Raw genomic sequence first — 27,328 nt, 5'->3', positions numbered from 1 at the left:
ACTGAGGGCATGCCCAGGTCCATGCAGGCCCTCACAGGCCCAGTGTTCCCAGTGGGGAGGAAACAGGAAGCTGTGACTTCCTTTCTCTTTTCCCTCCCTGCTCTTAGCCTCAAGGTTACTGCTGCTGAGATGAATTCCAACCTGTTTTAGTTGGCACTGTTCCCTGAGCACGGTAATAGCCTCTCAGTACCCTTCTGCCACAAACACCTCAAACTTCTCCTTTGAAATAATATTCATACAAATTGCTATTTCACATGTATTCTCTCATTTCATCATGCCACTCCTGTGAAGCAGACTTACCTGAAAATTTTAAGCAAGAAAACAGGTTTATGGGAGTAAAGTAACTCTCCCAGTCACATGGCTAGTGAGTAGCAGGTCTGGGACTCCGTAGCCTCTGCTCTTTCCTCTCTTGGACACCCATGCTGATTCCCTGCCTCTATGCCCGTTCCTTTCTGGAAGGGGCCCTTCCAGAAAGGCCCCTTCCTTTGGGCCTCAAGGGAACACTTTCTGCAGAGGAGGGAGGCCTCTGCACGCTGTTAGGAACAGAGGCAGCTCTAGTTTGGTTCCTGTTATCTCTGGGACAGGGAACCTCCAGCACTCTCCCTGGGGTGGAGGCTTGGGGCTGCCCTCCATAGTGAGGTAACTCTCCCTTCTCCCCTCCCTCTCTGCCATTTAGAGTCCCTCTTACAGGCAGGCGCATGCGCATATACCCAGGCTCTGCCTCGCCCTGCCCCACCCACCACCAATCTTGACCAACAGGGAGGTGGTGGGTTGTCCTTTCCATACCCCTCCCTCTGAGGTGTGGGCGCGGGCCAGGGCTCACCAGAGGCCCCAGAGGACCTAGTTCTAGAGCCTTCTGCCTAGAGCCTTCAGTGGCCTCTGCCAGTCTGGCAGATACTTGCAGACCTCTCTTCTCAGCGCCACCAATCTCTGATGCCCTGCGATGCTCACACTCAACACTTCTGCCTCTCCACCCATGTTCTGGGCCAATGCCTCCGGAGGCAGTGTGCTGAGTGCTGATGATGCTCCGATGCCTGTCAAATTCCTAGCCCTGAGGCTCATGGTTGCCCTGGCCTATGGGCTTGTGGGGGCCGTTGGCTTGCTGGGAAATTTGGCGGTGCTGTGGGTACTGAGTAACTGTGCCCGGAGAGCCCCTGGCCCACCTTCAGACACCTTCGTCTTCAACCTGGCTCTGGCGGACCTGGGACTGGCACTCACTCTCCCCTTTTGGGCAGCTGAGTCGGCACTGGACTTTCACTGGCCCTTCGGAGGTGCCCTCTGCAAGATGGTTCTGACGGCCACTGTCCTCAACGTCTATGCCAGCATCTTCCTCATCACAGCGCTGAGTGTTGCTCGCTACTGGGTGGTGGCCATGGCTGCAGGGCCAGGCACCCACCTCTCACTCTTCTGGGCCCGAATAGCCACTCTAGCAGTGTGGGTGGCGGCTGCTCTGGTGACGGTGCCCACAGCTGTCTTCGGGGTGGAGGGTGAGGTGTGTGGTGTGCGCCTTTGCCTGCTGCGTTTCCCCAGCAGGTACTGGCTGGGGGCCTACCAGCTGCAGAGGGTGGTGCTGGCTTTCATGGTGCCCTTGGGCGTCATCACCACCAGCTACCTGCTGCTGCTGGCCTTCCTGCAGCAGCGGCAACGGCGGCAGCAGGACAGCAGGGTCGTGGCCCGCTCTGTCCGCATCCTGGTGGCTTCCTTCTTCCTCTGCTGGTTTCCCAACCATGTGGTCACTCTCTGGGGTGTCCTGGTGAAGTTTGACCTAGTGCCCTGGAACAGTACTTTCTATACTATCCAGACGTATGTCTTCCCTGTCACTACTTGCTTGGCACACAGCAATAGCTGCCTCAACCCTGTGCTGTACTGTCTCCTGAGGCGGGAGCCCCGGCAGGCTCTGGCAGACACCTTCAGGGATCTGCGGTCGAGGCTGTGGCCCCAGGGCGGAGGCTGGGTGCAACAGGTGGCCCTAAAGCAGGTAGGCAGGCGGTGGGTCGCGAGCAACCCCCCGGAGAGCCGCCCTTCTACCCTGCTCACCAACCTGGACAGAGGGACACCCGGGTAAAGGGCGCAAGCTGAACACGCTCCTCTTTCTGAGATCCACCAAGTGTAGGATCGTCGAGTCCTGGGGAGAAGCTGCCCTCTCTGCCAGGCTGCAGCGCCCGCAGGGAAAAGTCTGATCTTTGATCCCCAACTCTGGGTGTGGTGAATGGGGGAGGCGGGGGCCCAGATCAGAGCTGGGTGTGACAAAGCTTAAGTCTTTATTTGGAGATGGGAAAGAAGAGGATCTGAGAATAAACCTCTGGATTATCCACAAATTGTCTTGACCTTTTATCCCAGTTCCACCTCCAGTGCAGTATGGAACAAAAGGATTCGTTGCTCCATTTCTGCCTTCTGCCAAAATATCTAGAAAAACTTCCCTAAGGGATCTAGGCTAATGAATCAGAGGTCAGTGCCCCTGTCCCTCTGTACCCACTCCCCACCTCAAAACAGGGTATCCCTTGTCTTTCTCCAGTATCAAGGCCAAAAATGTCTGCTTCCCCTGTCCCCACTTTACCATCTCAGTGGTGACCACAGAAACTTGCTGCCCACAGAGGCCTCAGCTGCAAAAACTGTAGTTCCCCTGAAGGGATGCCAGGTGTGGGGTACTGCTGGAATTCCCAGCACCTGCCAGGCCCTGGGTGTAAAACCCTGGTGCTGACAGAGTGCCTGTGTGTCTCCCCTTGTATCAGGATTTGAAAGAAGTGAAGATAATGACAAATCAAAGACATGGGGGGCGCGGGGTGAAGGGAGGTGAGAGATTAAAAAGGGGAGGGGGCTGGGAGAACAGGCTGCAGGTAGAGCCAGAAAAGCAGAGACCTCAGAAAGTGGTGCTACTCTTCCTGCCTGCCCCAAATGCAAAGCCCAGAGTATCAATTTGAGTGTCAGAGCACCTGGATTCACACCTTTACCTCCAGCACATTACTTTACCTTTTTGTACCTCACTGTTCTCAACTGTAAAATGGGCTACTGAAGATTTAACAGTGAAATACACTGTTAGCTATTATTTATTTATTTTATGTTTTTGAGACAGAGTCTCGCTCTGTCGCTCAGGCTGGAGTGCAGTGGCATGATCTCAGCTCACAGCAACCTCCGCTTCCCGGGTTCAAGCGATTCTCCTGCCTCAGCCTCCTGAGTAGCTGGAACTACAGGCTCCCACTACCACGCCCGGCCGATTTTTTTGTATTTTTTTTTTTTTTTGAGATGGAGTCTCGCTCTGTGGTCCAGGCTGGAGTGCAGTGGCCGAATCTCAGCTCACTGCAAGCTCCGCCTCCGGGTTTACGCCATTCTCCTGCCTCAGCCTCCCGAGTAGCTGGGACTACAGGCGCCCACCACCTCGCCCGGCTAGTGTTTTGTATTTTTTAGTAAAGACAGGGTTTCACTGTGTTAGCCAGGATGGTCTCGATCTCCTGACCTCGTGATCCGCCCGTCTCGGCCTCCCAAAGTGCTGGGATTACAGGCTTGAGCTACCGCGCCTGGCGATTTTTTTGTATTCTTAAGAGACAGGATTTCACCATATTGGCCAAGCTGATCTGGAACTCCTGACCTCTAGTGATCCACCCGCCTCTGCCTCCCAAAGTGCTGGGATTACAGGCTTGAGCTACCACACCCAGTCGAGCTATTATTCTTACACCCTGTGTAAAATGGAGACAGAGAAAGGAGGAAATAAGCGCACAGCTGGGAGATGGGGATGGGGAACCATGTCTCATCTGGAATGGTTGTATATGCTCTGAGGTGGGGTATAATGAAAGTCTCACATAAAGAACTCAGAGGTTGGCCCCTAAGACCCTCTTGAAGGTGTGTTCTTCAGGACAGGGGCTCCTCTTTGGTTCCTGTATTTGAGACGCATCAATGATAAACATTAGCCATCAGAAGGATTTTCTGGGAGGCAGACCCTAGAAAGGAGGGAGGCAGAGGGAAGATGAGGTAGAGCTCCCACTTCCACTGCCCCACCCCCAGGCTCTCTGGCATGACTTGTAACCTATGAGGACACAGGCTGCTCAGGCCCTGGGACAGCAGCTGGGAGCAGTGCCACCTTATTAAGCGCAGAGCCCCCTGTGAAGGGAAAGGCCACAGTGCCTCCAGGTGCCCCCTGTCCCACTTCCTTTAATTGCTGGGCAGAGGAGGCTCCAAAGAGGCACCCAATTCACAACAGATTAAGCAATGTGAAAGGAACTTAATTAGCCTCTTGTTTAATTTCCTCTTTTTGATGATGTTTAAACTAGTTCCAAAACTCCAGGTCTATTCCTAGCCCATGCAGGCAATGGAAAATCCCTCCCCATCTAAGCACCCATCTTCCCACCCCAGCAGCTCCCTCTGACGGCTTTGCTGGGCTCCGGATATTGGCTCCTCTGGGGGCATCTCTGCTTTATGGGCCCCAGAGGTAAATATTGACAAAGTATACACAGGTCCAAGTTAGAGATGAACGCATACACAAAGACCTACTCTTGTGGGGGAGTGGAAGGAGGAGGGTGCAGCTGGAGGATGGAGAAGGGAGGGCTGGGCAGAGCAGGCAGCCTGGAGCTTCTCTTGGAATGGAAGGAAGGCAATGTTTTGGTGAGAACCTGGTCCCTGGGTCCCTGGAACACAAAGCCAGATGGCTTTGAAACTTCAGCAGGAGGGACAGAGGTTAAGGCTGTGGGTTCCCAAAAGTGGGTTAGGGAGGGGACAGGGGACACAATGGTCAAAGATGTGAGGAAGGGGCCTAGCTCTCAGGAGCAACCACATCAGACAAATGCTTGTGCCCCATGTTCTGGGGCTGAAGATGTGTGTGTGTGGGTGCATGCATGCACGCGTGCGTAGGAGGGGGTTGGTACAGGGTGGCAGAAGGGACAGCACTGCTTGGAAGAAAGCAGCGGGGGACTTCACACCCACTCTGGGCTGTCTCCAGGTTTCCACGTTCTGTCCTGTCCTGACCAGCATCTCTCACTGGATCTGTCGGGGATTCTAGGAGAGCCTGCATTCCCCTTTCTTGGTGGTCTCTGCATGCTATCTAATATCCTCACCCCACCCCCACCTACCTTCCTTTCCTACCTAAAGGTGCCACCCTCACAGCTTTGGGTCTGAGCTGCTTCCAGCTGACCTGGCAGACAGCTGCTGAGCCCTGTGTCCCTGTGTATGAAATCTGAAGCCCTGGTGTTTATTTGTTTTTTTGTTTTGTTTTGTTTTTTTTCCAGGCAGGGTCTTGCTCTGTCGCCCAGGCTGGAGTGCTGGAGTGCAGTGGCACAATCTCGGCTCGCTGCAACCTCCGCCTCCCGGGTTCAAGCACTTCTCCCACCTCAGCCTCCCAGGTAGCTGGGACTACAGGTGCCCACCATCACGCCTGGCTGATTTTTGTATTTTCAGTAGAGATGGGGTTTCACCATGTTGGCTAGGCTGGTCTCAAACTTCTGACCTCAAGTGATCCACCCAACTCAGCCTCCCAAAGTGCTGGGATTACAGACGTGAGCCACTGCACCCAGCCAGCCCTGGTATGTTTAGGCAGAGCAGCCAAAGGAGAAAAGTGGTGGACTGAACTAAGAAGGCCAGTCCCCTCCTGGCCTAGCAAGCTTTGTGCACCTAGGTTTCCCTGCCCGTAAAATGAGAACAATTCCCCATTCTCAGGATCCCCTTAATGGCTGAGAAAGCACCTTGTAAAGGCTTGATGTTGGTGGATGAGAGTTACAGAAGGGGAGGGTGCTGGCTGCTCACCCAGCCTGCTCCCTACATGACTTCAATTCCTCTTTCTAGCTGAGGGCCTGAGCCCCCTTCTGCTAATCTGACCCCACAGGCTCCAGCACGGATGTGAATTCATACCAGCATTTATACAACCCTAGATTCTCACCTCCTCCCCTCCCCCCACAGCCCTAAAGTAAGTACCAACCTGAAAACAGGAAGTAAAACCAACTAAAACCAAGAACTGAAACCAGCTCATCTCTCACTGCCTTTCAAAGAGGGACAGTAAATGAGCAGCTCCTGTGACAGGTAACCCCAGGGCCCGACATCATGGAGATGAACAAGGGCCCTGTGGGGGCTGGATCTGACAATGAATAACACTGGGGATGGGAAATAGGTGGAGGTGACTGCTGAGCATGGCATACAAATACGATGAACACACGTTTCCTGATACTGGAGTTCCCAGCATTGGAACCTGTATGGCCCCTTTGTTTTTATCCTTGTGTTTGTGAATTAAAAAAACAAAAAAAGATTTGCAGTGGTTACTGTTGTCAGTGACCCCTCTCTTCAGTGAGGCAGAGGCTGTCCTTGTGGTGAGAGGAAAAGGCCCCTTTCAGAGGAACTTAGGTCACTGCCTGGTTCTCTCCTACCATCCTCTTCAGAATTGGCAGACATTATGGGAGACAGTACCTTATGGAGTTCCAGGTTTTTAATTTTCCCTGATTTTTTTTTTAAAACAACAAAATTGGCAGAAAAAAAAAAACAAAAACTGGGGCTGGTCGACATTTGAGGGCAGGGGTTCCATTGAAAAATCCCCCAAATTCACGCTGAGGTTTCAGGTCATGGTTGCTGAGGTGGAAGATGAGGTCAGGGCTCCTGGAGATTTCCCAACCCACCCTAGAATTTGTTTCCAAATGGCTGGGGAATAGGTCAGTTTAGGTCCCCCCGTTACTGCAGATGAAGGCAGAAGTCATTGTCTCCCCTACCCCTCAACTTCTTCAGAGATGTGGAGATAGGAGGCTTCGATTTCTAATTGCCTACGATCTCTTAAAAATATAAAACACGTGCAGTTGACTTTGGTACAAAAAAGAAAACAAAACAACATCAAAACATTCTGGTCCCTGTGGGTTTTTTCCCTCACCCCCAACAAACCATTATGGCCACCCCAACCTCTAGTCCATCAACTCCAGGAAGCCAGGTTATCTCCCAGGGCTTCCATGAAGGACAGAGAAAGGGAGAACAGCAGTAAGAGGTTGAGGGGAGAGGAGAAAGAGACATGGCCCTGCCCATAGCCCTCCTTTATTTAAAGGGCAGTAGGGTTCTGTGGCTGCAGCCTCTCCTCCAAGACGGATGTTGCAGGGGAGGGTTGTTAGGGCAAGAACCCAGCAGTTGCATGGATGAGCCTGAATATACCCCAGTAGTGTTCAAGGACAAGGCCCTCTGATCCCTATGGCTTGGTTCCCATGTCCCTGGTCCTTTAAATCTCCCCTCTCCCCCCATAACTAATAATAAATAAATAAATTTTCCTAAAGTGGAGGGAAGAAGGCATGAACCACTGGCATCTGTGGTGTAGCTTTCGGATGCCCCAGGGGGTGTTGTGGCCTAATTCCCCCAGCTTCTTAAATGGCCCCAGGTATCTAAAGATCCCAAGAGCTGGCAAGGACAATCTGCAGTTCTTTCAAATGTTCCCTCATCATTGGCAAATTGGAGTCCCCAAGGTTAGCCCCCTTCAGTAATGTTCTTCAGTGGGGCACAGGGCAGGGGTGAGGGGCCCCCTTAGCTCTCGGAGGCTACAGCCTCCCCGTCGCGGCTCTCCGTCTCCTCCGGGATGTCCTGCATTCTGGTAAAGTCTGAAGGGAGACAGGACAAAGCCAGTGAGTGAGCAGAGACTCCCATGAGGAACTGTACCCCTATACTAATGCCTCCCCATCTGCAGGCTCAGGGGGTTCTGGGGCTGTGAAGGGATGACAGGGTTCTGTAAATTCTTGGGTGAGAGGAAAACCTCTGGCAACGCGGTAAGTGAGGTATCCACATCTAGGAACCAGATACACTTTTACAGTATCCAAAGATACAATCTGATTAGGAAAGTACAAAATACTTTAAGGTTAGAGCTTTTGGTAATTTTTTATTTCATGAACCAACTATAAAAACTTGAAGGTCTTTGAAACTTTTTTTACTTTAAAAACTGGCCTGGTGGCTCATGATTGTAATCCCAACACTTTGGGAGGCCAAGGTGGGAGAATCACTTAAGGCCAGGAGTTGGAGACCAGCCTGGCCAACATGGTGAAACCCCATCTCTAGTAAAAGTGCCAAAAATTAGCTGTATGTGGTGGCACGCGCCTGTAATCCCAGCTACTCGGGAGGCTGAGGAACAAGAATTGCTTGAACCTGGGAGGTGGAGGTAGCAGTGAGCTGAGATTGTGCTACTACACTCCAGCCTGGGTGACAGAACAAAACTCTGTCTCAAAAAAAAAAAAACTATATCTTCCCAGGCACAGTGGCATGCACCTGTAGCCCCAGCTACTTGGGAGGATCACTTAAGCCCAGGAGTTTGAGTCCAGCGTCAGCAACAGCACAACACCCTGTCTCTAAAATAAAAAATTTCAGAGCGAGATCCTGTGTCTGGGTCTCCGGGTCTCTTTCTGTCGCCCAGGCTGGCGCAATCACAGAGTACTGTCAACTCAATCTGCTGGGCTCAAGCGATCTTCTCACCTCACTCTCACTGCCTGTAGCTAGGACTACAGGCGCACGCCACTACACCTGGTTAATTAAAAAATTTTTGGGGGGGCCAGGCACGGTGGCTCATGCCTGTAATCCCAGCACTCTGGGAGGCCAAGGTGGATGAATCACCTGAGGTCAGGAGTTCGAGACCAGCCTGGCCAACATAGTGAAACTCCATCTCTACTAAAAAATATAAAAAAAAATTAGACAGGTGTGGTGGCGCATGCCTGTAATCCCAGCTACTCGAGAGGCTGAGGCAGGAGAATCAGTTGAACCCAGGAGGTGGAGGTTGCAGTGAGCTGAGATCACACCACTGCACTCCAGCCTGGGTGAGAGTGAGACTCCATTTTTAAAAAATAAAAATAAAAAATAAAATAGGCCAGGTGCAACGGCTCACGTCTGTAATCCCAGCACTTTGGGAGGCCAAGGTGTGCAGATCATGAGGTCAAGAGATGGAGACCAGCCTGGGCAACATGGTGAAACCCTATCTCTTCTTTTTTTTTTTTTTTGAGGCAGAGTCTCGCTCTGTCGCCCGGACTGGAGTGCAGTGGCCAGATCTCAGCTCACTGCAAGCTCCGCCTCCCAGGTTTACGCCATTCTCCTGCCTCAGCCTCCCGAGTAGCTGGGACTACAGGCGCCGGCCACCTCGCCCGGCTAGTTTTTGTATTTTTAGTAGAGACGGGGTTTCACCGTGTTAGCCGGGATGGTCTCGATCTCCTGACCTCGTGATCCGCCCGTCTCGGCCTCCCAAAGTGCTGGGATTACAGGCTTGAGCCACCGCGCCCGGCCTAAACCCTATCTCTTCTAAAAATACAAAAATTAGCTGGGCATGGAGGCACGCGCCTGTAGTCCCAGCTACTCGGGAGTCTGAGGCAGGAGAATAATTTGAACCTGGGAGGCAGAGGTTGCAGTGAGCCGAGATTTCACCACTGTACTCCAGCCCGGCGACAGAGCAAGAATTCCGTCTCAAAAAAAAAAAAAAAAAAAAAAAAATTTAGTTGGGCATGGTGGTAGCTCACGCCTGTAATCCCAACCTGTTGGGAGGCCAAAACAGGTAGATCGTGAGGTCAGGCGTTCAAGAACAGCCTGGCCAACATAGTGAAACCTTGTTTCTACTAAAAATACAAAAATTAGCTGGGCATGGTAGTGGGTGCCTGTAATCCCAGCTACTCGGGATGCTGAGGCAGGAGAATTGCTTGAACCTGGAAGGCGGAGGTTGCAGTGAGCCAAGATCACACCACTGCACTCCAGCCCAGGCAACAGTGTAAGACTCCGTCTCAAAAAATAATAATAAAAAAATAAGTAAGTAATTAAATTAAATAAAAAAATAAATAAATGAAATTTTTTTTTTTGGTAGAGGAGGTGGGTCTCACTATGTTGCCCAGGCTGGCCTCAAAATTCTGAGCTTAAGTGATCCTCCTGCCTTGGCCTCCCAAAGTGTTAGGATTACAGGCATGAGCCACCATGCCTTTTCTAAAAAAAACCTATTTTTACTTCTAAAGGTTGGGAATCACCAACCAGTTGGAGGAGAGAGGCCCCTCCTGCTTCTTAGAGTTCCACCAACCATTCATCATCAGACAAAACAGGAAGTCCCTCCCTAGAGTTACTGTAAGCCTCACAGGTCAGTTAGGGCCCATTTGGAAGCCACAGCCCAAAGGCCTGTACGCAGGCTGCACTCTACCTCTGGTCCATGTCTCCGCCAGGGTCTCACCTCGTGGACTGTGGGGCGGAGACAGACGGCTGCTACCTTCCTCCTCGCTGCCGGTGTCAGGGTCACTGCTATCTTGTAGCCGCTCTTCGGGGCTCCCCAGTTCCTGCCTCTCTCGGTCCTCAAAGTGTCGATGGACAGAGCGAGTAGTGACAGGCAGATCCAGGCGGTCTGTGCCTCGGCTGGGCTGTGGACAGTGGGCAGGAAGAACAGCAGGCCAGGGACTGAGTAGTGCGAAGACTGGAAGTTCTGTTTGGCTGAAGGCAGCAGCTCTTCCCACTGGGGCTCACCCATGACTCCCCTTCAGGAGATCCACCACCAACTGGCCTCTTTCAGCACCACCACCCGAGTTAGTTTCCTCCACCCCGCACCCATCTACATTTCTTTTCAGTTCTCCAACTAGTATCTCAATATCCTTCAAGTCAGTTGCCTGATTGCATTTGGGCTCAAATCCCCAACGGCCCAATTTCTATTGGGCTCCAGGGACCCTTATGTCCACCCCAGGTCCGTTCACCACTGCAGGCCACCTTACCTGTGGGGGGTTGAAACTCAAGTACAGGGCATCGCCTGCAGGGAGGCTGCGCCGCCGAGGATCTACAGGTCTGCGGGCCCAGGGGGCCTCGGCTGGGAGTGGCTCGGTCTGGCCTAGGGCGGCCAGCTGCCTTCGAGCCTCTTCGGCCTCCCGCTCCAGCAGTGCCCGGGCCTGCTCACTCTCCCGGAGCCGGGCCTCCAGGCTGCCAGCTTCAGTTGCCCGTTCTTCACCTAGCCGCCGGCAGCGCCGTAGCTCCTCCTGCAGCAACGCATGTTGCCGCTGCAGTAATGCCAGTTCTGTGGCCTGCTTTTCAGGGGCCACAGGGGCAGCACCAGCCCTGCCAGCCTCCCCATCCCGAGAGTTGGCTCGGCACAGCTTCTCCCGCCGCTCAGGGCCCTCAGGGAACCGGGCTTCCATCAAAGTGTCCTGCTGGGCCACAGCTGCCTGGGGGTAGAATGTGGGCAGAAGGGTTTATCAAAAGCCCCTGTGCTCTTCTACCCCTCGCCCTCACCCTCCAAGGCCCAGGTCATCACTCCTGGAGAGCTTGGGTTGGGAGGGTATTTAGAAAGGCCTGTTGGGATGACCATGCTCTACCTAAACAGGCATCTCTAGCCTGGCTCCTCCCCTTCCCCATTCAAGCCCTTGCCCTACTGACCTGTAGGCCATGTAGAAGTCCATAGAGATTGACCAATCGCTGCAACGCCTCCTGAGGACAGACGGGGTGGGAACAGGGCCCCAGCTTTAGGATGGGAGAACTGCCCAAAAGTTGAACAAGGGTAGGTGTGGGGACAGTAGGATCTGGAGACATACTTGGATATAGACGCTTTCCCCACCCCACTCCAAACTGGGTTCTAACTTCTCAGACTAAGAACACCCTTCCTTTAGTCTCCTATACTATCAATTCCCATCTCACCTCTTGGGGTGATCTCAGCTGATTTCCATTTCGATCCTGCAGAAATGGGCAAGAATGGGGAGTCAGCAGGCACACAAATCCTGGGTGCCTGCCCCTGACAGCTTTGTGTTGAGGATCCAGAGGCTGGCTGTCCCTCTCCCACCCTCTTGCCAAGTCCCAGAACCTCTTGAGGACCTACCCTCTGGCTGGAGTCTGAGTCGGCTCTGCACAGTTCAATGGAGCCATTGAAGGTTCTGGCCTCACCATCTGTTGAGAAGGAGAAAAGGATGGCTGAGCTCACTTCCCTGGGGCCCTGATACCACTCGATCCCTGGTACCACTCCACTCGCTTTGGCCCCTCCCACCTACTACCTTGGTCCCCTGCCCTGGCACTCACTGGCAGTGACCCCAGGACTCGTGTTACCACCGCTGTCTGGTTCCAAGGGCAGGGCTGGTTCTCGGGGTGTCAAGAGAAGTTCCACTCCCGGCCCCACCAGCAGGTCTTTCAGACCCTCCACTGTGGGGAAAGAGGAAGAGGTGAGAGCAGGAATGACACAAGACCCTGAGGGGAATGCCATTCACCCCCACATGTGGGACACTCGGGCATCCAGGGGAATGCCCCCTGCACTGGCAGTGGGGTTTCACTCACACAACCACTGATGAAGTAAAGGGCAGTAAATGCCTATGAGGCAGCAGGAGTCCATGCAGCATGGACGATATGGAGCAGCAGTAAGGACCACACGTCCTCCCCTGCCTTTCCCAGGAACTGGCCCAGAAGAGGCACTAAGGGCTGTTTATGGTTCATGGGGTTGGCATCCCACTTGTCTGTGTTTGTCCATGTCTAGTCACATGTCCATATTCTGTGACAGTGAGTGCTTGAGCCTAGACTCTTCCCTGGGAGCTCCCTCACCCTCACGGATGGCATCCTGCAGCAGCCGCTCGCCACGAGGGGACTCAAGGGACTCGGAGCGGAAAAGGCCCCTGGGCAGGGTAGGCAGGGCCATCCCACTGCCACCATCCTCTTCAGCCTGGAAATGGGTCATCTCAGCAAACAGCCCAACCTTCTCTCGCAGCAGCTCCACCAGTGCCCGGTCCTTCTGCTGCAACTCCACTGCAGATAAGGAACAAGTGAGTATATGAGAGGGCCTAGGGGATATGCAGGAGCGCCGGTAAAGGACAGCCCTAGGGGAAACAGGGTAGGGCAGGGCAGTGTGGCAAGACTTAATTTTGTTATTTTGGCATTTATTAAAAAAGAAAAAGGTTTCTAGGAGCCAGGCGCGGTGGCTCATGCCTGTAATCCCAGCACTTTGGGAGGCCAAGGCAGGCAGATCACAAGGTCAGGAGATTGAGGCCATCCTGGCTAACACGGTGAAATCCCGTCTCTACTAAAAATACAAAAAACTAGCTGGGCACGGTGACGGGCGCCTGTAGTCCCAGCTACTCAGGAGGCTGAGGCAGGAGAACGGCATGAACCCAGGAGGCGGAGCTTGCAGTTAGCTGAGATCACACCACTGCACTCTAGCCTGGGCAACAGAGCGAGACTCCATCTCAAAAAAAAAAAAAAAAAAAAAAAAAAGAGATTGTGGCAGGGGTTGCAAGTTGTCCAACAGTGTTCATTCTTCCCATCTTCCTTTAATGAGAAAATGCATAGAAGTTTCATCTGGGCACACATGGCTGCTCAGTTAACAACCATGTTTTCGGCTGGGCGTGGTGGCTCAAGCCTGTAATCCCAGCACTTTGGGAGGCCGAGACGGGCGGATCACGAGGTCAGGAGATCGAGACCATCCTGGCTAACACGGTGAAACCCCGTCTCTACTAAAAAAACACAAAAAATTAGCCGGGCGAGATGGCGGGCGCCTGTAGTCTCAGCTACTCAGGAGGCTGAGGCGAGAGAATGGCGTAAACCCGGGAGGCGGAGCTTGCAGTGAGCTGAGATCCGGCCACTGCACTCCAGCAGCCTGGGCGACAGAGCGAGACTCCGTCTCCAAAAAACCAAAAAAAAAACCATGTTTTCTAGCCTGACTTGCACGTGACTATATTGCTATGTGACTACATTCTGGCCAATGGATATGAGTGTCTTCCAGATCTGCTCTTAAAATAAATGGGTATAGGCCAGGCATGGTGGGCGGAGCACTTGAGGCCAGGAGTTGGAGACCAGCCTGGCCAACATGGTGAAACCCTATCTCTACTAAAAATACAAAACTTAGCCAGGAGTGGTGGTGGGTGCCTGTAATCCCAGCTCCTCGGGAAGCTGAGGCAGGAGAATCGCTTGAACCTGGGAGGTGGAGGTTGCAGTGAGCTGAGATTGCGCCACTGCACTCCACCCTGGGTGACAAAGCGAGACCCTGTCTCAAAAAAAAAAACAAAAAGAAAAGAAAAAGAAAAAAAGGGTGTAAACTCTGTTCCTTTACGCCTCATTGCTAGGTGTGATACAGATGTGACAGTGGGAGCTGGAGTAGCCACTTCAGACATGACATAGATATGAAAACTTCATGTTAAAGATGGCAGAGCTGCACCACTACTCTGCACTTCCCACTTTGAACTGTTACGTTGACAGCAATAATATTCTACCTTTTTGGTTTTTTTTTGTTGTTGTTACCCAGACTGGAGTGCAGTGGTGCAATTATAGTGCATTGCAGCCTTGAACTCCTGGGCTCAAACAATCCTCCCACCTCAGCCTCCCAAGTAGCCAGGACTATGGGGTCTTGCTATGTATGTTTTGTTGCTAGGTATGTTTCTCGAACTCCTGACCTCAAGAGATCCTCCCTCTCCCAAATCCTGCTGGGATTAAAGGCGTGAGCTACTGCACCAGCCAATCTACATTTTTTTTTTTTTTTTTTTGAGATGGAGTCTTGCTCTGTCACCCAGGCTAGAGTACAGTAGTTCAATCTCAGGTCACTGCAAGCTCCGCCTCCTGGGTTCATGCCATTCTCCTGCCTCAGCCTCCTGAGTAGCTGGGACTACAGGCACCCACCACCACGCCTGGCTAATTTTTTTTTTTTGTATTTTTTAGTAGAGATGGGGTTTCACTGTGTTATCCAGGATGGTCTTAATCTCCTGACCTTGTGATCCACCCACCTTGGCCACCCAAAGTGCTGGGATTACAGGCTTGAGCCACTGCGCCCGGCCAATCTACTTCCTTTTTTAAGGAAGAAGATTTTTGTTGGTCTTTTTGTACAGCAGTTTAATCATACCCTAACTAATATAAGGCCTTACAGTGAAAAAGTAAGTTACTCATCCAACCTTGGTCTTCCATATTATTTTTACACACACGGTAGTATACACTTTACATTGTTTTAAACCTTGCTTTTTTCACTTAATATGTTTCAGCTGTGGATCTATACCAGCCCTCACAAAGCCATCTCATCTTTTTAACAGTTGCATAATATTCCATTGTGTGAATGTATTATAAATTACTAAGGAGCTCCTTGTGGGTGGACTTACTCTTAATTCGCCGCAGGTAAGCCTCATCCTCTGTCTCAATCAAGGGGAAGTCCTCCCTGGATGGGCATCTGGAGGAGTAACAGGTTGCATGCCATTGGGAGACAGAAGCTAGGTTATAGATCAGAATCAGCCTTCCCTCCTTCCCAAACATGCCTTATGCTTCCCTCTTCTGATAAGACTCCTCAGCCTCACACCCTAGCTTTAATTCAGTCTTGACCTTCTCCTTTTTCTTTCTTTCTTTTTTTTTTTTTTGAGACAGAGTCTTGCTCTGTCGCCCAGACTGGAGTGCAAGGGCACTATCTCAGTTCACTACAACCTCCTCCTGGGTTCAAGGGATTCTCCTGCTTCAGCCTCCCGAGTAGCTGGGATTATAGGTGTGCACCACCATGCCTGGATAATTTTTGTATTTTTAGTAGAGATGGGGTTTTGTCATGTTGGCCAGGCTGGTCTCGAACTCCTGACCTCAGGTGATCCACCAGCCTCAGCCTCCCAAAGTGCTGGGATTACAGGTGTGAGCCACCGCACCTGGCTGACCTCCCATTTCTTAGCACTGATTATCTGCGTTTACTGAGATGTATCTCTCCCAAGGTCTCTTGGAAAGGCAGCACAGTGCAGAGGGTCAAGTACAGGCTTTGGCATCAAGCAAACAGTATTCAAATCCTGGCTCCACTTTTTACCAGGTGGTAACCTCTCTATTTCCTCATTTGAAAAATAAAGGTAATATCTTCCTCATAGGTTTTTCATTAGGATTAAATGAAATGTTAAAGTGCTTTGAACATTTAACAGAAGCTCATTAAATCAATTACAATTAATATTATTAATTTCCACAATTACAATTTTTTTTTTTTTTTTTTGAGACGGAGTCTCGCTCTGTCACCCAGGCTGGAGTACAGTGGCCGGATCTCAGCTCACTGCAAGCTCCACCTCCTGGGTTTACGCCATTCTCCTGCCTCAGCCTCCCGAGTAGCTGGGACTACAGGCGCCCGCCACCTCGCCCGGCTAGGTTTTTTGTATTTTTTTTTTAGTAGAGACGAGGTTTCACCGTGTTAGCCAGGATGGTCTCGATCTCCTGACCTCGTGATCCACCCGTCTCGGCCTCCCAAAGTGCTGGGATTACAGGCTTGAGCCACTGCGCCCGGCCCTACGATTTTTTTTTTTTTTTTTTTTTGAGACAGTCTTGCTCTCTCGCCCAGGCTGGAGTGAAGTGATGCGATCTTGGCTCACTGCAACCTCTGCCTCCCAGGTTCAAGTGATTCTCCTGCCTCAGTCTCCCAAGCAGCTGGGACTACAGGCACACACCACCATGCCTGGCTAAGTTTTATATTTTTAGTAGAGACAGGGTTTCGCCATGTTGGCCAGGCTGGTCTTGAACTCCGGTGATCCATCTGTCTCAGCCTCCCAAAGTGCTGGGATTACAGGTGTGAGCCACAGCACCTGGCCATAAGTACAAATATTAATACTATTCATAAAGAAGCCACTACAGATCTAGTGTTAATAGGACAAGTCATTTTGAATTGCTTTCCTGGAACAGGCAATTTCATAATTTTTTTTTGGAGACGAAGTCTCACTCTGTTGCCCAGGCTGGAGTGCAGTGGCACAATCCTGACTCACTACAACTGCCATCCCCAGGTTCAAGCGATTCTCCTGCCTCAGCTTCCCGAGTAACTGGGATTACAGGCTTATGCCACCACGCCCAGCTAATTTTTGTATTTTTAGTAGAGATGAGGTTTCACCATATTGGCCGGGCTGGTCTTGAACTCCTGACCTTAAGTGATCCACCCGCCTCAGCCTCTCAAAGTGCTGGGATTATAGGCATGAGCCACTGTGCCCGGCCCGCAATTTCGTACTTTAATATGCATTTCTGAAAACCTTTTTCAAAATTCCACCGTGAAGAAGTTAAAAAAACAAACAAACAAACAAAAAAAAGGTTTACAAATTATAAAGTTGAGGAGAACTGATTCCCTGAAAGCTAAAGAACAATTATAAAAATCTTGGCTGGACGTGGTGGCTCATGCCTGTAATCTCAGCTCTTTTGGATGCTGAGGTGGGCGGATAATCTGAGGTCAAGAGTTCGAGACCAGCCTGGCCAACATGGCGAAACCCCATGTCTACAAAATACAAAAATTTGGCTGGGTGCAGTGGCTCACGCCTGTAATCCCAGGACTTTGGGAGGCCGAGATGGGTCAATCATGAGGTCAAGAGATCAAGACCATCCTGGCCAACATGGTGAAACCCCGTCTCAACTAAAAATACAAAAATTAGGCCGGGCGCGGTGGCTCAAGCCTGTAATCCCAGCACTTTGGGAGGCCGAGACGGGCGGATCACGAGGTCAGGAGATCGAGACCATCCCGGCTAACACGGTGAAACCCCGTCTCTACTAAAAATACAAAAACTAGCCGGGCGAGGTGGCCGGCGCCTGTAGTCCCAGCTACTCGGGAGGCTGAGGCAGGAGAATGGCGTAAACCCGGGAGGCGGAGCTTGCAGTGAGCTGAGATCTGGCCACTGCACTTCAGTCCGGGCGACAGAGCGAGACTCTGCCTCAAAAAAAAAAAAAAAAAAAATACAAAAATTAGCTGGCATGGTGGCACAACCCAGCTACTCGGGAGGCTGAGGCAGGAGAATCGCTTGAACCTAGGAGGCGGAGGTTGCAGTGAGCTGAGAACACACCACTGCACTCCAGCCTGGCAACAGAGAGAGACGCTGTATTAAAAAAAAAAAAAAAATTTGCCTGGAGTGGTGGTGGGTGCCTGTTGTCCCAGCTATTCAGGAGGCTGAGGCAGGAGAATCACTTGAATCCAGGAGGTGGAGGTTGCAGTGAGCTGAGATCGTGCTACTGCACTCCAGCCTGGGCAACAGAGTGAGACTGTCTCAAAAAAATTAAAAAACTAAAGAAACAAAGAAAAACTATAAAAATCTGAATTAGAAGATTGAGACCATCCTGGCTAACACCGTGAAACCCCGTCTCTACTAAAAAATACAAAAACCTAGCCGGGCGAGGTGGCAGGTGCCTGTAGTCCCAGCTACTTGGGAGGCTGAGGCAGGAGAATGGCATAAACCCGGGAGGCGGAGCTTGCAGTGAGCTGAGATCCGGCCACTGCACTCCAGCCTGGGCGATAGAGCAAGACTCTGTCTCAAAAAAAAAAAAAAAAAAAAATCTGAATTAGAATTAGGGCCGGGTGTGGTGGCTCACACCTGTAATCCCAGCACTTTGGGAGGCCGCGGAGGGCAGATCATGAGGTCAGGAGTTCAAGACCAGCCTGACCAACATGGTGAAACCCTGTCTCTACTGAAAACACACACACACAAAAAAATCTGAATTAGAATTATACTTTATTCTTTTTTTTTTTTTTTTTGAGACGGAGTCTCGCTCTGTCACCCAGACTGGAGTGCAGTGGCCGGATCTCAGCTCACTGCAAGCTCCGCCTCCTGGGTTCCCGCCATTCTCCTGCCTCAGCCTCCCGAGTAGCTGGGACTACAGGCGCCCGCCACCGCGCCCGGCTAATTTTTTTTGTATTTTCAGTAGAGACGGGGTTTCACCGTGTTAGCCAGGATGGTCTCGATCTCCTGACCTTGTGATCCGCCTGTCTCGGCCTCCCAAAGTGCTGGGATTACAGGCGTGAGCCACCGCGCCCGGCCTATACTTTATTCTTTAGGCATAATCTTCCAGAATTCATTTTAAACATCTTACCTGTGCTTTATTTGATGTTTTTTCCCATTACAATTAGACACATAGTTGACTGCCTCAAATCTAATGTGTGTCCAATAGAAGCTAAAGATTTGCTGCTTTGACACACCAATTTCCTTCTTGCTTCTATTGTGTTGAGTTTGCTTATGAGACTTTTTCCTCTCTAGCATTGATGCTTTCATTATCCTCTTTTTCATTCATTTTTAGAAAAATAAACGTAAAATGCAATACAATCCAAATAACAGCCCTCTGCCTACAGATGAAGATGTAAATGTAGCTGAAACTGTACTGTCGGCTGGCAGGTATGCCACCATGTGATAGCTCAAAGTATTCCTTTGCTTGTCAGCTCATGTTGTATTTGAAAAGGAGTTGAGGTTGGCAATGTAAAAAATGTGACTTTATAGGACATAAGAACATAGGTAACCTTTCCAGTATTGGGCCATTTTGTCTCTCCCTCAACCTCTTCCCCCACATGTCTGAACACTGGATTCTGTTCCCAGGGAGTGCTATGGTTGGGATCTAATGCTGCAGGTACCCTGAGGTCATAGGCACATGCAGGCGGCAGGCAGACACTCACATGCGCACGCTCTGCTGAATGACCCGGATCCAGGTGCTCCGGTCATCCCGGGATGCTGTGTGCACCTCGTACATCTCCGGTGGGGCTGCGCTGATCAGAAACATCCCTTTCTCCTGGTTGGCGATATCCCGTACGATTAGATTCTGCAGCGATACCACTGAGGGCTTGTCCTGCCAGTCAGGGGAGAGGAAGGATTAAGCCTGGGAATCCTGTCCCTTGGCATATTTAGGCCTTCAATCCTTCTGGACAAGGACTGAAAGGACTGAAGAGTCATCTTACAATACCAGTTAAGAGCCAGGCACTGGTGCCAGCCAGAAGGGACTTAGAAATGTGTGCAACCCTTGACAAATTATTTAACTGACTTGAAGCTTTACTTTCATCATCTATAAAATGAAGACGAAAAGAATCTTTTCCCACAGGTGTGAAAGTGCCTGTGCACAGTAATAATACCTGTGAGCTGCTCTTATTTTTTATTATTACAGTAATAGTAACAATTATAGCTGTTTGACTCTGGGGGATTCCAGAGCTCTCATGGGCTTGGGCAGGAAAGCAAGAAGAGCCTAAACACTTGTCTGTGCTGAGAAAGGTGAAGAATGAATGTCTCACCAGGGTAGGAAAGATGTACTTCTGGTCCTTTTCCTGGAGAAACACCAGTACATCTGTCATCAGCAGCATTAGCACATCTGGCAGGGGATGAAGGTGGGAGAACAGTCAGCACTAGACAGTCTGAGCAGCTGTTTCCCTCTTTACCGAGGACCAGGTTTATCCCGTCAGAAGTCCCAATTTCCCTCTTCCTGGCCTCTCTTCCCTCTGGCTGCTTTCACTTTTTCAGACCTCTCACCCCTCACCTATTCTTCTTCTTTTTTTTTTTTTTTGATACAGAGTTTCCCTCTTGTTGCCCAGGCTGGAATGCAATGTCGCGATCTTGGCTCGCTGCAACCTCTGCCTCCTGGGTTCAAGCGATTCTCCTGCCTCAGCCTCCCAAGGAGCTGGGACTACTACACACATGCGCCACCACGCCCGGCTAATTTTGTATTTTTAGTAGAGATGGGGTTTCACCATGTTGGTCAGGCTGGTCTCAAACTCCTGACCTCAGGTTTATCCACCAGTTTCGGCCTCCCAAAGTGCTGGGATTAGAGGTGTGAGCCACTGCGCCTGGTCATACATTCTTACAGCTTAAAAACGGTGTGGGGGAGCGGGCAGGGCGGAAAAAGATTCATGTGCTTATCAGACAAAACAGCGTCGTGGGCTAGCAGGAACCATAGAGATCACTCAGTATCTTTACGGAAAACCCTTTCTACCCAACTGACTCAGGTTTCTTAACCTAGGGCCTACAGACCCCCTGGGACTCTGTAAACCTTCTGAAGGTGTGTAAACAGTTTTACATATCAACATAACTCGTATGTATTTTTTTGGGTGACACGGTCCAAGATTTTTGTGAGATTCATAAGGATTCCCAGAGCAAGAGGGACCATACTTTTATTTTTAATTTATTTTTGATTTAATTTAATTTAATTTTTTTTTTGAGGCGGAGTCTCGCTCTGTCACCCAGGCTGGAGTGCAGCGGCACCATCCTGGCTCACTGCAACTTCCGCCTCCCAGGTAAAAGCGATTCTCCTGCCTCAGCCTCCTGAGCAGCTACGATTAAGGAGTGTGCCATAACACCTGGCTAATTTTTTGCATTTTTGTAGACGGAGTTTCACCACGTTGGCCAGGCTGGTCTCAAACTCCTGACCTCAAGTAATCTGCCTGCCTTGGCCTGCCAAAGTGCTGGGATTACAGGCATGAGCCACTGTGCCCGGCCTATTTTTTATTTTTTGGGACCAAGTCTCGCTCTGTTGCCCAGGCTGGAGGGCAATGGCATGATCTCTGCTCACTGGGACCTCTGCCTCCTGAGTTCAAGTGATTCTCATGCCTCAGCCTCCCAAGTAGCTGTGACTACAGGTGAGCACTGCCACGTCCAGCTAATTTTTGTATTTTTAGTAGAGACAGGGTTTTACCATCTTGGCCAGGCTAGTCTCGAATTCCGGAGCTCAAGTGATCTGCCCGCCTCAGCCTCCCAAAGTGCTGGAATTACAGGCATGAGCCACCGTGCCCAGCCTGGACCACACTTTTTTTTTTTTTTTTTTTTGAGACGGAGTCTCACTCTGCTGCCCAGGCTGGAGTGCTGTGGCCGGATCTCAGCTCACTGCAAGCTCCGCCTCCCGGGTTCACGCCATTCTCCTGCCTCAGCCTCCCGAGTAGCTGGGACTACAGGCGACTGCCATCTCGCCCGGCTAATTTTTTGTATTTTTTTTAGTAGAGATGGGGTTTCACCGTGTTAGCCAGGATGGTCTCGATCTCCTGACCTCGTGATCCGCCCGTCTCGGCCTCCCAAAGTGCTGGGATTACAGGCTTGAGCCACCGCGCCCGGCCTGGACCACACTTTTTAGCCTTTAAATTCCATTTCTAATATCTAACTAGTGGAAGACCTTTATGGCTATCTGACCTAAATTCTCCCTGTCCTGGCATATTCCCACTTCTAATTTTGAGCTTGGTAGGGAGGGAGAAAGTTTCCTTCCTCTCGTAGAGGACTGAAAGACCATCCCTCACCCATCCGTCTCCTTCAACCCCAGCAGGCCCCTGCTTCAATTTCCTTCTCTGCTGCACACTCCAAGCTCTCAGATCCTATGGGATCAGCACTCCAAGACTGAGGGAGGAAACAAAAATCAATTCCATAAAACTTGAATGTCATAATCAAGAAAACACACAGGGCCAGGCATAGTGGCTCGCATTTACAACCCCAGCACTTTGGGAGGCTGAGGCAGGACAATCACTTGAGGCCAGGAATTTGAGCAAGACTAGCCTAGGCAACATAGCAAGATCTTGTCTCTACAAAAAATTTTAAAATGTGCTGGGTGTGGTGGTGCAGGTCTGTAGTGCCAGTTACTCAGGAGTCTAAGTAAGGCAGAAGAATCACTTGAGCCCAGGAGTTTTGAGTTACAGTGAGCTATGACTGCACCACTGCATCCCAGCCTGAGCAACAAAGCGAGACCCTGTTCTAAAAAAAAAAAAAAAAAAAGAGAGAGAGAGAAAACATACACTCCCCCTTTGCCCTTGGGGATTTTACTAAACTGTGGGCACACAGAAGGGGAGGCCTTTTGCTAAATGCTTCAGAAATAACGCTCTCCAGCCTTGCTATTTTTAATCCCCTATGGTTTATATTCTTAGCTGCTGCGTGGGAGGGATGGGAAGGAGAGAAAGGGATAAAGGAAAGAGGCTGGTGAAGACTGACAATATCCAAACCCAGGGAGCAGAGATTTCATGACATAGGTCCAGAGGCTCAGGCAGGCTCTGGCCTCAGGAGCCTCAGGTATTACAGTTTCCTATCGTCCCTCACATCTCATCCCCAAAGCCAAGGCCTGCTATTCTCTTGCTTTGATTTAGGTGAGAAAGATTTTACCAGTGCAGACAAATTCTGGAAAGAGAACCTGGGAAAGTACCCTGGCCCCTGGTCTGCCCCCTCTGCGCCGCTGTCTCTTCTCCTCCCTGCCTGTCCTTCACCGGCTCAGTCCCCTCCTCTGGGCCTCCTCTGGCTGCACTCCCCAAAGCTCCTGCTTACTCCCATCCCTGGTAGCTGGGATTCCCGCTGGGGGTAACAACTGATCCTGTCCTCCAGTCTGAGAGCTTCTTTGTCTTCCTCAGTAAAACTAGGAGCTCTCTGGGCATGTAAAGACCAAAGAGATGATAAAATACTGATAGGGAAGGCCCTGTATGGTCCACAAAGTTAACTACAGAATTCAGGCTTTTGCTGCCACAGAGACCCCATTTTTCTCTCCCACTGAGTCTCACTGTCATATGGGCTGCATAAAAAGAGGTTGATCTAAGGCCTGAAGGCATCTCCCATTCTCCATCTGACTTTGAACTCCTGCCTAGTCTGCCAAGCAGGTCTAACCTTTGAAGCGCCCCGTTGCTGTCTTCCAGAGCAGGCAGCCATCATGGATGAGTTTGCGCCGCAGAAGTTCCTCTCGGCCAAAGGGGCCCTTGCCAGGCACTGGGGTTTGGGCCCGAGGGTCCATGCGGTTGTAGATCTCCTGCAGACGGGCCCCTTTCTCCAGCTCATAAATATCCTGGTCCACATTGGACAGCAGCTCCTTCACTAGCCCCAGTGCTGTGGTCAGGTCCTGGCGTTCCTCCTCGATCCCTGGCACCGGGGGTTGGCATGGGGGACGGCTCAATCAGCTTCACTCACACCCCCGTTTCGTTCCCATCATGTCTTGAGTCCACTTTAGGGGCTGCCCAGGGTTTCACACCCGACCCCACCCTTCCCGTGGTCATCCCGAGCCTTTCCTCACCCCAGGTGGCTATCTCCCAGCGGCCCTCTCCTGGGCCTGCCTACTCACCGTGGGAATGCTGCAGGATGCGGCTGATGAGTACCGGGTACTTGGTGATGCGCTGAGTCACCAGCAGGATGCATTCCTGTACCCCGTGCCGCTTGAGCACGGCAGAGCGGGTCACTTTCTACAAGGGAGGAGGCAGGGCTCAGGGCCAGAGGGGAGGGCAACGGAAAGGCCTGGTGCCTGAGCTCTGGTGCTGGCCCTACTGTGGTCATTTACCTCGCACTGGCCTAAGTGACACATCTGGAAAATGGGGATAACAATGCCACAGGTTTGTTGTGAGGACCAACTGAAGGAGCAAAAAGTTCTTGGGAAACTACCACAGCGTGCTCTAGCATTCTGAGGGGCTCCTGCTGACAGGATCCACATGTGGATGGTCCGCATGGGTGGCGAATGCCTGACCTCCATGTGGGTGCAGCTCACAGGCACTACCTCCATGAGTCGGGGGCATGGGTTTGGGTCATGAGTATGGGATCTGGAGAGGTCTGCTCACCCGGATGAATTGCTGGAAGCGTTTGTCTCGGGCATACAGCTCCTTATAGAGCTTTAAGGCCTTGGTGTGGCGGCTGCAGAACTCCGAATAGGTCTTACGCATCTGCTCCGCGCTAGGACCTGAGAACTAGAAGTTGGTGGAGCAGGGCTAGGTCAGCATTTCCCCAAAGCCACACTTTACCCACTGGACACACCTCTGGCCTCCTGCCAAACAGGTTGGCTTCCTATTTCTCCAGCTCTCCCTGGCTCCCCTCCAACCCCTAGAGTTTGGACCCAAGAAATGCCCAACCCAGTCACACCTCCTTCCACGAATATCACCCAGGAGTCCTGCCTTTTCCCACCTGGCTGATAAGCAGATCACCCAAGCGATGAATGACAAAGTTCCGGGTACTGCCAGGGCACAGGGCCTGGCGTCGGCGTTCTAATAGCTGGCTGAGGAAGCGTGTGTGGATGTCACTGAGCTCGTCCACGCAGGGGAACAGGCCCTGGACCACTCCCGGCTCCAACTGTAGCTCTTCCAGCATCCCCGTGCGGAAGAGGCGGGTCATGATCTTCAGTGTCCTCACGTGGTGCAGCTCTGTCTGGATTAGCTCTGTGGGGGACAATGGGACATTTGGCCTCTACCCTGGCTTGGCTAAAACTGGTGGGGCCCCAGGATAAGGACCTCACAGTTCACATGAGGTTTTCAAGGTATCTTCCAGGTTAATATTCTGCATTATTATGATCTAAGATCATTTTCTAATCATTTTTATCTTTTGAAAAATTTATTATTATTATTTTTCCCCAGAAATGAGGTCTTGCTCTGGTGCCCAGGCTGGAGTGTAGTGGCACAATGAGAACTCACTGCAGCCTCGAACTCCTGGACTCAAGTAATCCTCCTGTCTCAGCCTTCCAAGTAGCTGGGACTATAGGCACATGCCACCACACCTGACTAGTTTTTTGTTTTTTGTTTGTTTGTTTGTTTTTTTTGAGACGGAGTCTCGCTCTTTCGCCCAGGCTGCAGTGCAGTGGCTGGATCTCAGCTCACTGCAAGCTCCGCCTCCCAGGTTCACACCATTCTCCTGCCTCAGCCTCCCAAGTAGCAGGGACTACAGGCGCCCGCCATCTCGCCCGGCTAGTTTTTTTTTTGTATTTTTTTTAGTAGAGATGGGGTTTCACTGGGTTAGCCAGGATGGTCTCGATCTCCTGACCTCGTGATCCGCCCGTCTTGGCCTCCCAAAGTGCTGGGATTACAGGCTTGAGCCACCGCGCCCGGCCACTGACTAGTTTTTAAAAATATTTTTGAGAGACAGAGGTCTTGCTTTATGGCCCAGGTTGGTCTCAAACTCCTGGCATCAAGTGATCCTCCCACCTTGGCCTCCCAAATCGCTGAGATTATAGGCATGAGCCACCATGCCCAGTTCCATTTTTTATCTTTACACCTTATCATCTCAAGCTGTGAGCTATTTTAGGGTAAGAACCATATGTCTTCTACATGTCGAGGCTTCCCACAGTCTCCAGCACGGTGTTAAGCATGGAATAAGCACAGAGTAAAGACCGAAGATTGAGATAAAGAAGGGATAGAGAGAGGGCGTTGGAGACCAACAGCATCAAGAGGTGGGGACCTAGTGGGCAACCTGTGGCATACCAGGCAGGGTCTTGTAGGCCAAGAGGATATAAGGGAAAGGGTTTTGAGAGGTAGGGGCTGGTGGAAAGAAGGACACAGCCAAGTGCGGTGGCTCACGTCTGTAATCCCAGCACTTTGGGAGGCTGAGGCGGGCAAATCACCTGAAGTCAGGAGTTTGAGACCAGCAGGGCTAACATGATGAAACCCCTGTCTCTACTAAAAATGCAAAAATTAGCTGGCATGGTGGCAGGCACCTGTAATGAGAATCGCTTGAACCTGGGAGGTGGAGGTTGCAGTGAGCCGAGATCATGCCACTGCACTTCAGCCTGGTTGAGAGAGTGAGACTCTATCTCAAAAAAAAAAAAAACAAAAAAACCCCAAGAAGGACGTAAACAGGACCTGGTGAAGGAAGAGGAAGACTAGGGTGGTCTTGGCTCACCATAGATGACATCCTGCTGCTTCATCACCTCCTTTTTATGCTGCTGCAGGAAGCTGCTGTCCACAGCAAGGCTCCAGGAGTCAGCTGCAAAGTCCTTCTCATCCATCTCAAAGTCACTCATCAGCTCATTGTAGATTACCTCTGCTGGATATTTGCAGGGCAAGCAACTCAGAGGTCTTGAGTTCCCTTCCCTGGGTCCCTGGCCCTTCTCTAGATCCCTTCCCTACTTGCCCTTCCAGGCTACTCCTACCAGTCCCTCATCCCCAGCCCCTCTTCATCTTCCTCAGGGCTTCCCTGGGCCCAGGCCTGCTCACCTTCATCAATGAGGGATTCCACTGATAGGGTTCGGTTCCGCATGTTGAGGGAGTCTGTGGACTGTGAGAGGATCCGGCGCAGCCCCAGGGGAGACTCATCATTGAAATGTCTGAAGAAAGTGGAGGCTGTCTGCATCACCCCCAGTCGGGCAAGAGACCCCTTCCCAGGTAGGGAACGAAAGCCAGGATCCAAGAGGCAGCCCCCGCTAAGTTCTCCTTATTTGTCTATCTACAGTTCTGAACTCAGGGATGGAAAGGGACCTCTCGGCACGCCCTTGGTCTCCACTGCCACACTGTCTCGCTGCCCCTTTCCCCAAACAGAGGCTCACCCAGCAATGTTGGTGGTGGAAACACTCTTGGCTAAAGACAAGGAGGAGCGGCCACGGCGGGAGCCTAGGAGGGACTGCCGGAAGCTGTCGGAGGGGTAGATGGCCGAGCTTGGCCGCTCCCGGATGGTTGCTGTGGGGGAGAGATGCCCAGCAGGCAAACATCAGACTCTGGTGCTTTCAAGGATTGAGGCCTCACAGGCTCCTCAATGAGGCATGAGGCATCCTCTCACTCCACCTCAGCCCCCTCTAGTCAAGAAAGATGATAATGAGAATGCCACCTTACATTTGTGTAACACGCTAATGTTCACAAAGAGCTTTTTCTTATCTCCTCCCTGACATAAGCCTATGAACAAACAGGAGCTCAGAAAGGCAAAAAGGCTTGTCCTGGGTGACTTGGGTAATGGCTAGGTAGGGACTGAGGCTCTGCTCTTTATACCTAAGGACCATGCTCTTTCTGTTACATCAGAGCTGTCTGAATTGACACTTGACAGCTGCTACCAACACTCCCAAAATGCAGTAT

The 27,328-nt window shown here is 51.3% G+C and overlaps 2 protein-coding genes across 20 annotated transcripts in view; one reads left to right on the top strand and one right to left on the bottom strand.

The window, feature by feature from the left end:
* Window positions 1-877: 877 nt before the first annotated feature.
* On the top strand, window positions 878-2,312 carry RXFP4 (relaxin family peptide/INSL5 receptor 4). Its single transcript, XM_033200558.1, has one exon. It carries the CDS (start codon window positions 944-946, stop codon window positions 2,063-2,065), a length of 1,122 nt encoding a protein of 373 aa, XP_033056449.1. The 5' UTR covers window positions 878-943; the 3' UTR covers window positions 2,066-2,312.
* A 4,073-nt stretch (window positions 2,313-6,385) lies between these two features.
* The window catches only part of ARHGEF2 (Rho/Rac guanine nucleotide exchange factor 2), a 58,603-nt gene continuing 37,660 nt past the window's right edge, over window positions 6,386-27,328 (bottom strand). For 9 of the 19 annotated variants that reach the window (XM_033200543.1, XM_033200542.1, XM_033200550.1 and 6 more), the window contains 18 exons: window positions 26,809-26,938; window positions 26,480-26,589; window positions 26,166-26,309; window positions 24,462-24,712; window positions 24,122-24,247; window positions 23,635-23,752; window positions 23,187-23,435; window positions 19,859-19,935; window positions 19,253-19,422; window positions 14,991-15,058; window positions 12,457-12,657; window positions 11,944-12,063; window positions 11,747-11,814; window positions 11,569-11,604; window positions 11,311-11,361; window positions 10,656-11,099; window positions 10,097-10,310; window positions 6,389-7,544 (listed from right to left, as the gene is read on the bottom strand). In XM_033200543.1, coding sequence (XP_033056434.1) covers window positions 7,471-7,544; window positions 10,097-10,310; window positions 10,656-11,099; window positions 11,311-11,361; window positions 11,569-11,604; window positions 11,747-11,814; window positions 11,944-12,063; window positions 12,457-12,657; window positions 14,991-15,058; window positions 19,253-19,422; window positions 19,859-19,935; window positions 23,187-23,435; window positions 23,635-23,752; window positions 24,122-24,247; window positions 24,462-24,712; window positions 26,166-26,309; window positions 26,480-26,589; window positions 26,809-26,938 — 2,651 coding nt within the window. In that variant the 3' untranslated portion in view covers window positions 6,389-7,470. Of the gene's footprint in view, window positions 7,545-10,096; window positions 10,311-10,655; window positions 11,100-11,310; window positions 11,362-11,568; window positions 11,605-11,746; window positions 11,815-11,943; window positions 12,064-12,456; window positions 12,658-14,990; window positions 15,059-19,252; window positions 19,423-19,858; window positions 19,936-23,186; window positions 23,436-23,634; window positions 23,753-24,121; window positions 24,248-24,461; window positions 24,713-26,165; window positions 26,310-26,479; window positions 26,590-26,808; window positions 26,939-27,328 lie in introns of all 19 variants that reach the window. The other 10 variants (XM_033200538.1, XM_033200546.1, XM_033200556.1 and 7 more) reach the window with 6 other exon arrangements.

Source organism: Trachypithecus francoisi, unplaced genomic scaffold (assembly GCF_009764315.1).
Source record: "Trachypithecus francoisi isolate TF-2019V2 unplaced genomic scaffold, Tfra_2.0 Lachesis_group5, whole genome shotgun sequence".
NCBI lineage: Eukaryota > Metazoa > Chordata > Mammalia > Primates > Cercopithecidae > Trachypithecus > Trachypithecus francoisi.
This window is presented reverse-complemented; position numbering and strand designations above follow the sequence as displayed.

Bases quoted from the DNA above. Each gene is read 5' to 3' on its own strand.
- RXFP4 (XM_033200558.1), top strand. From the start codon at position 944: ATGCTCACACTCAACACTTCTGCCTCTCCACCCATGTTCTGGGCCAAT.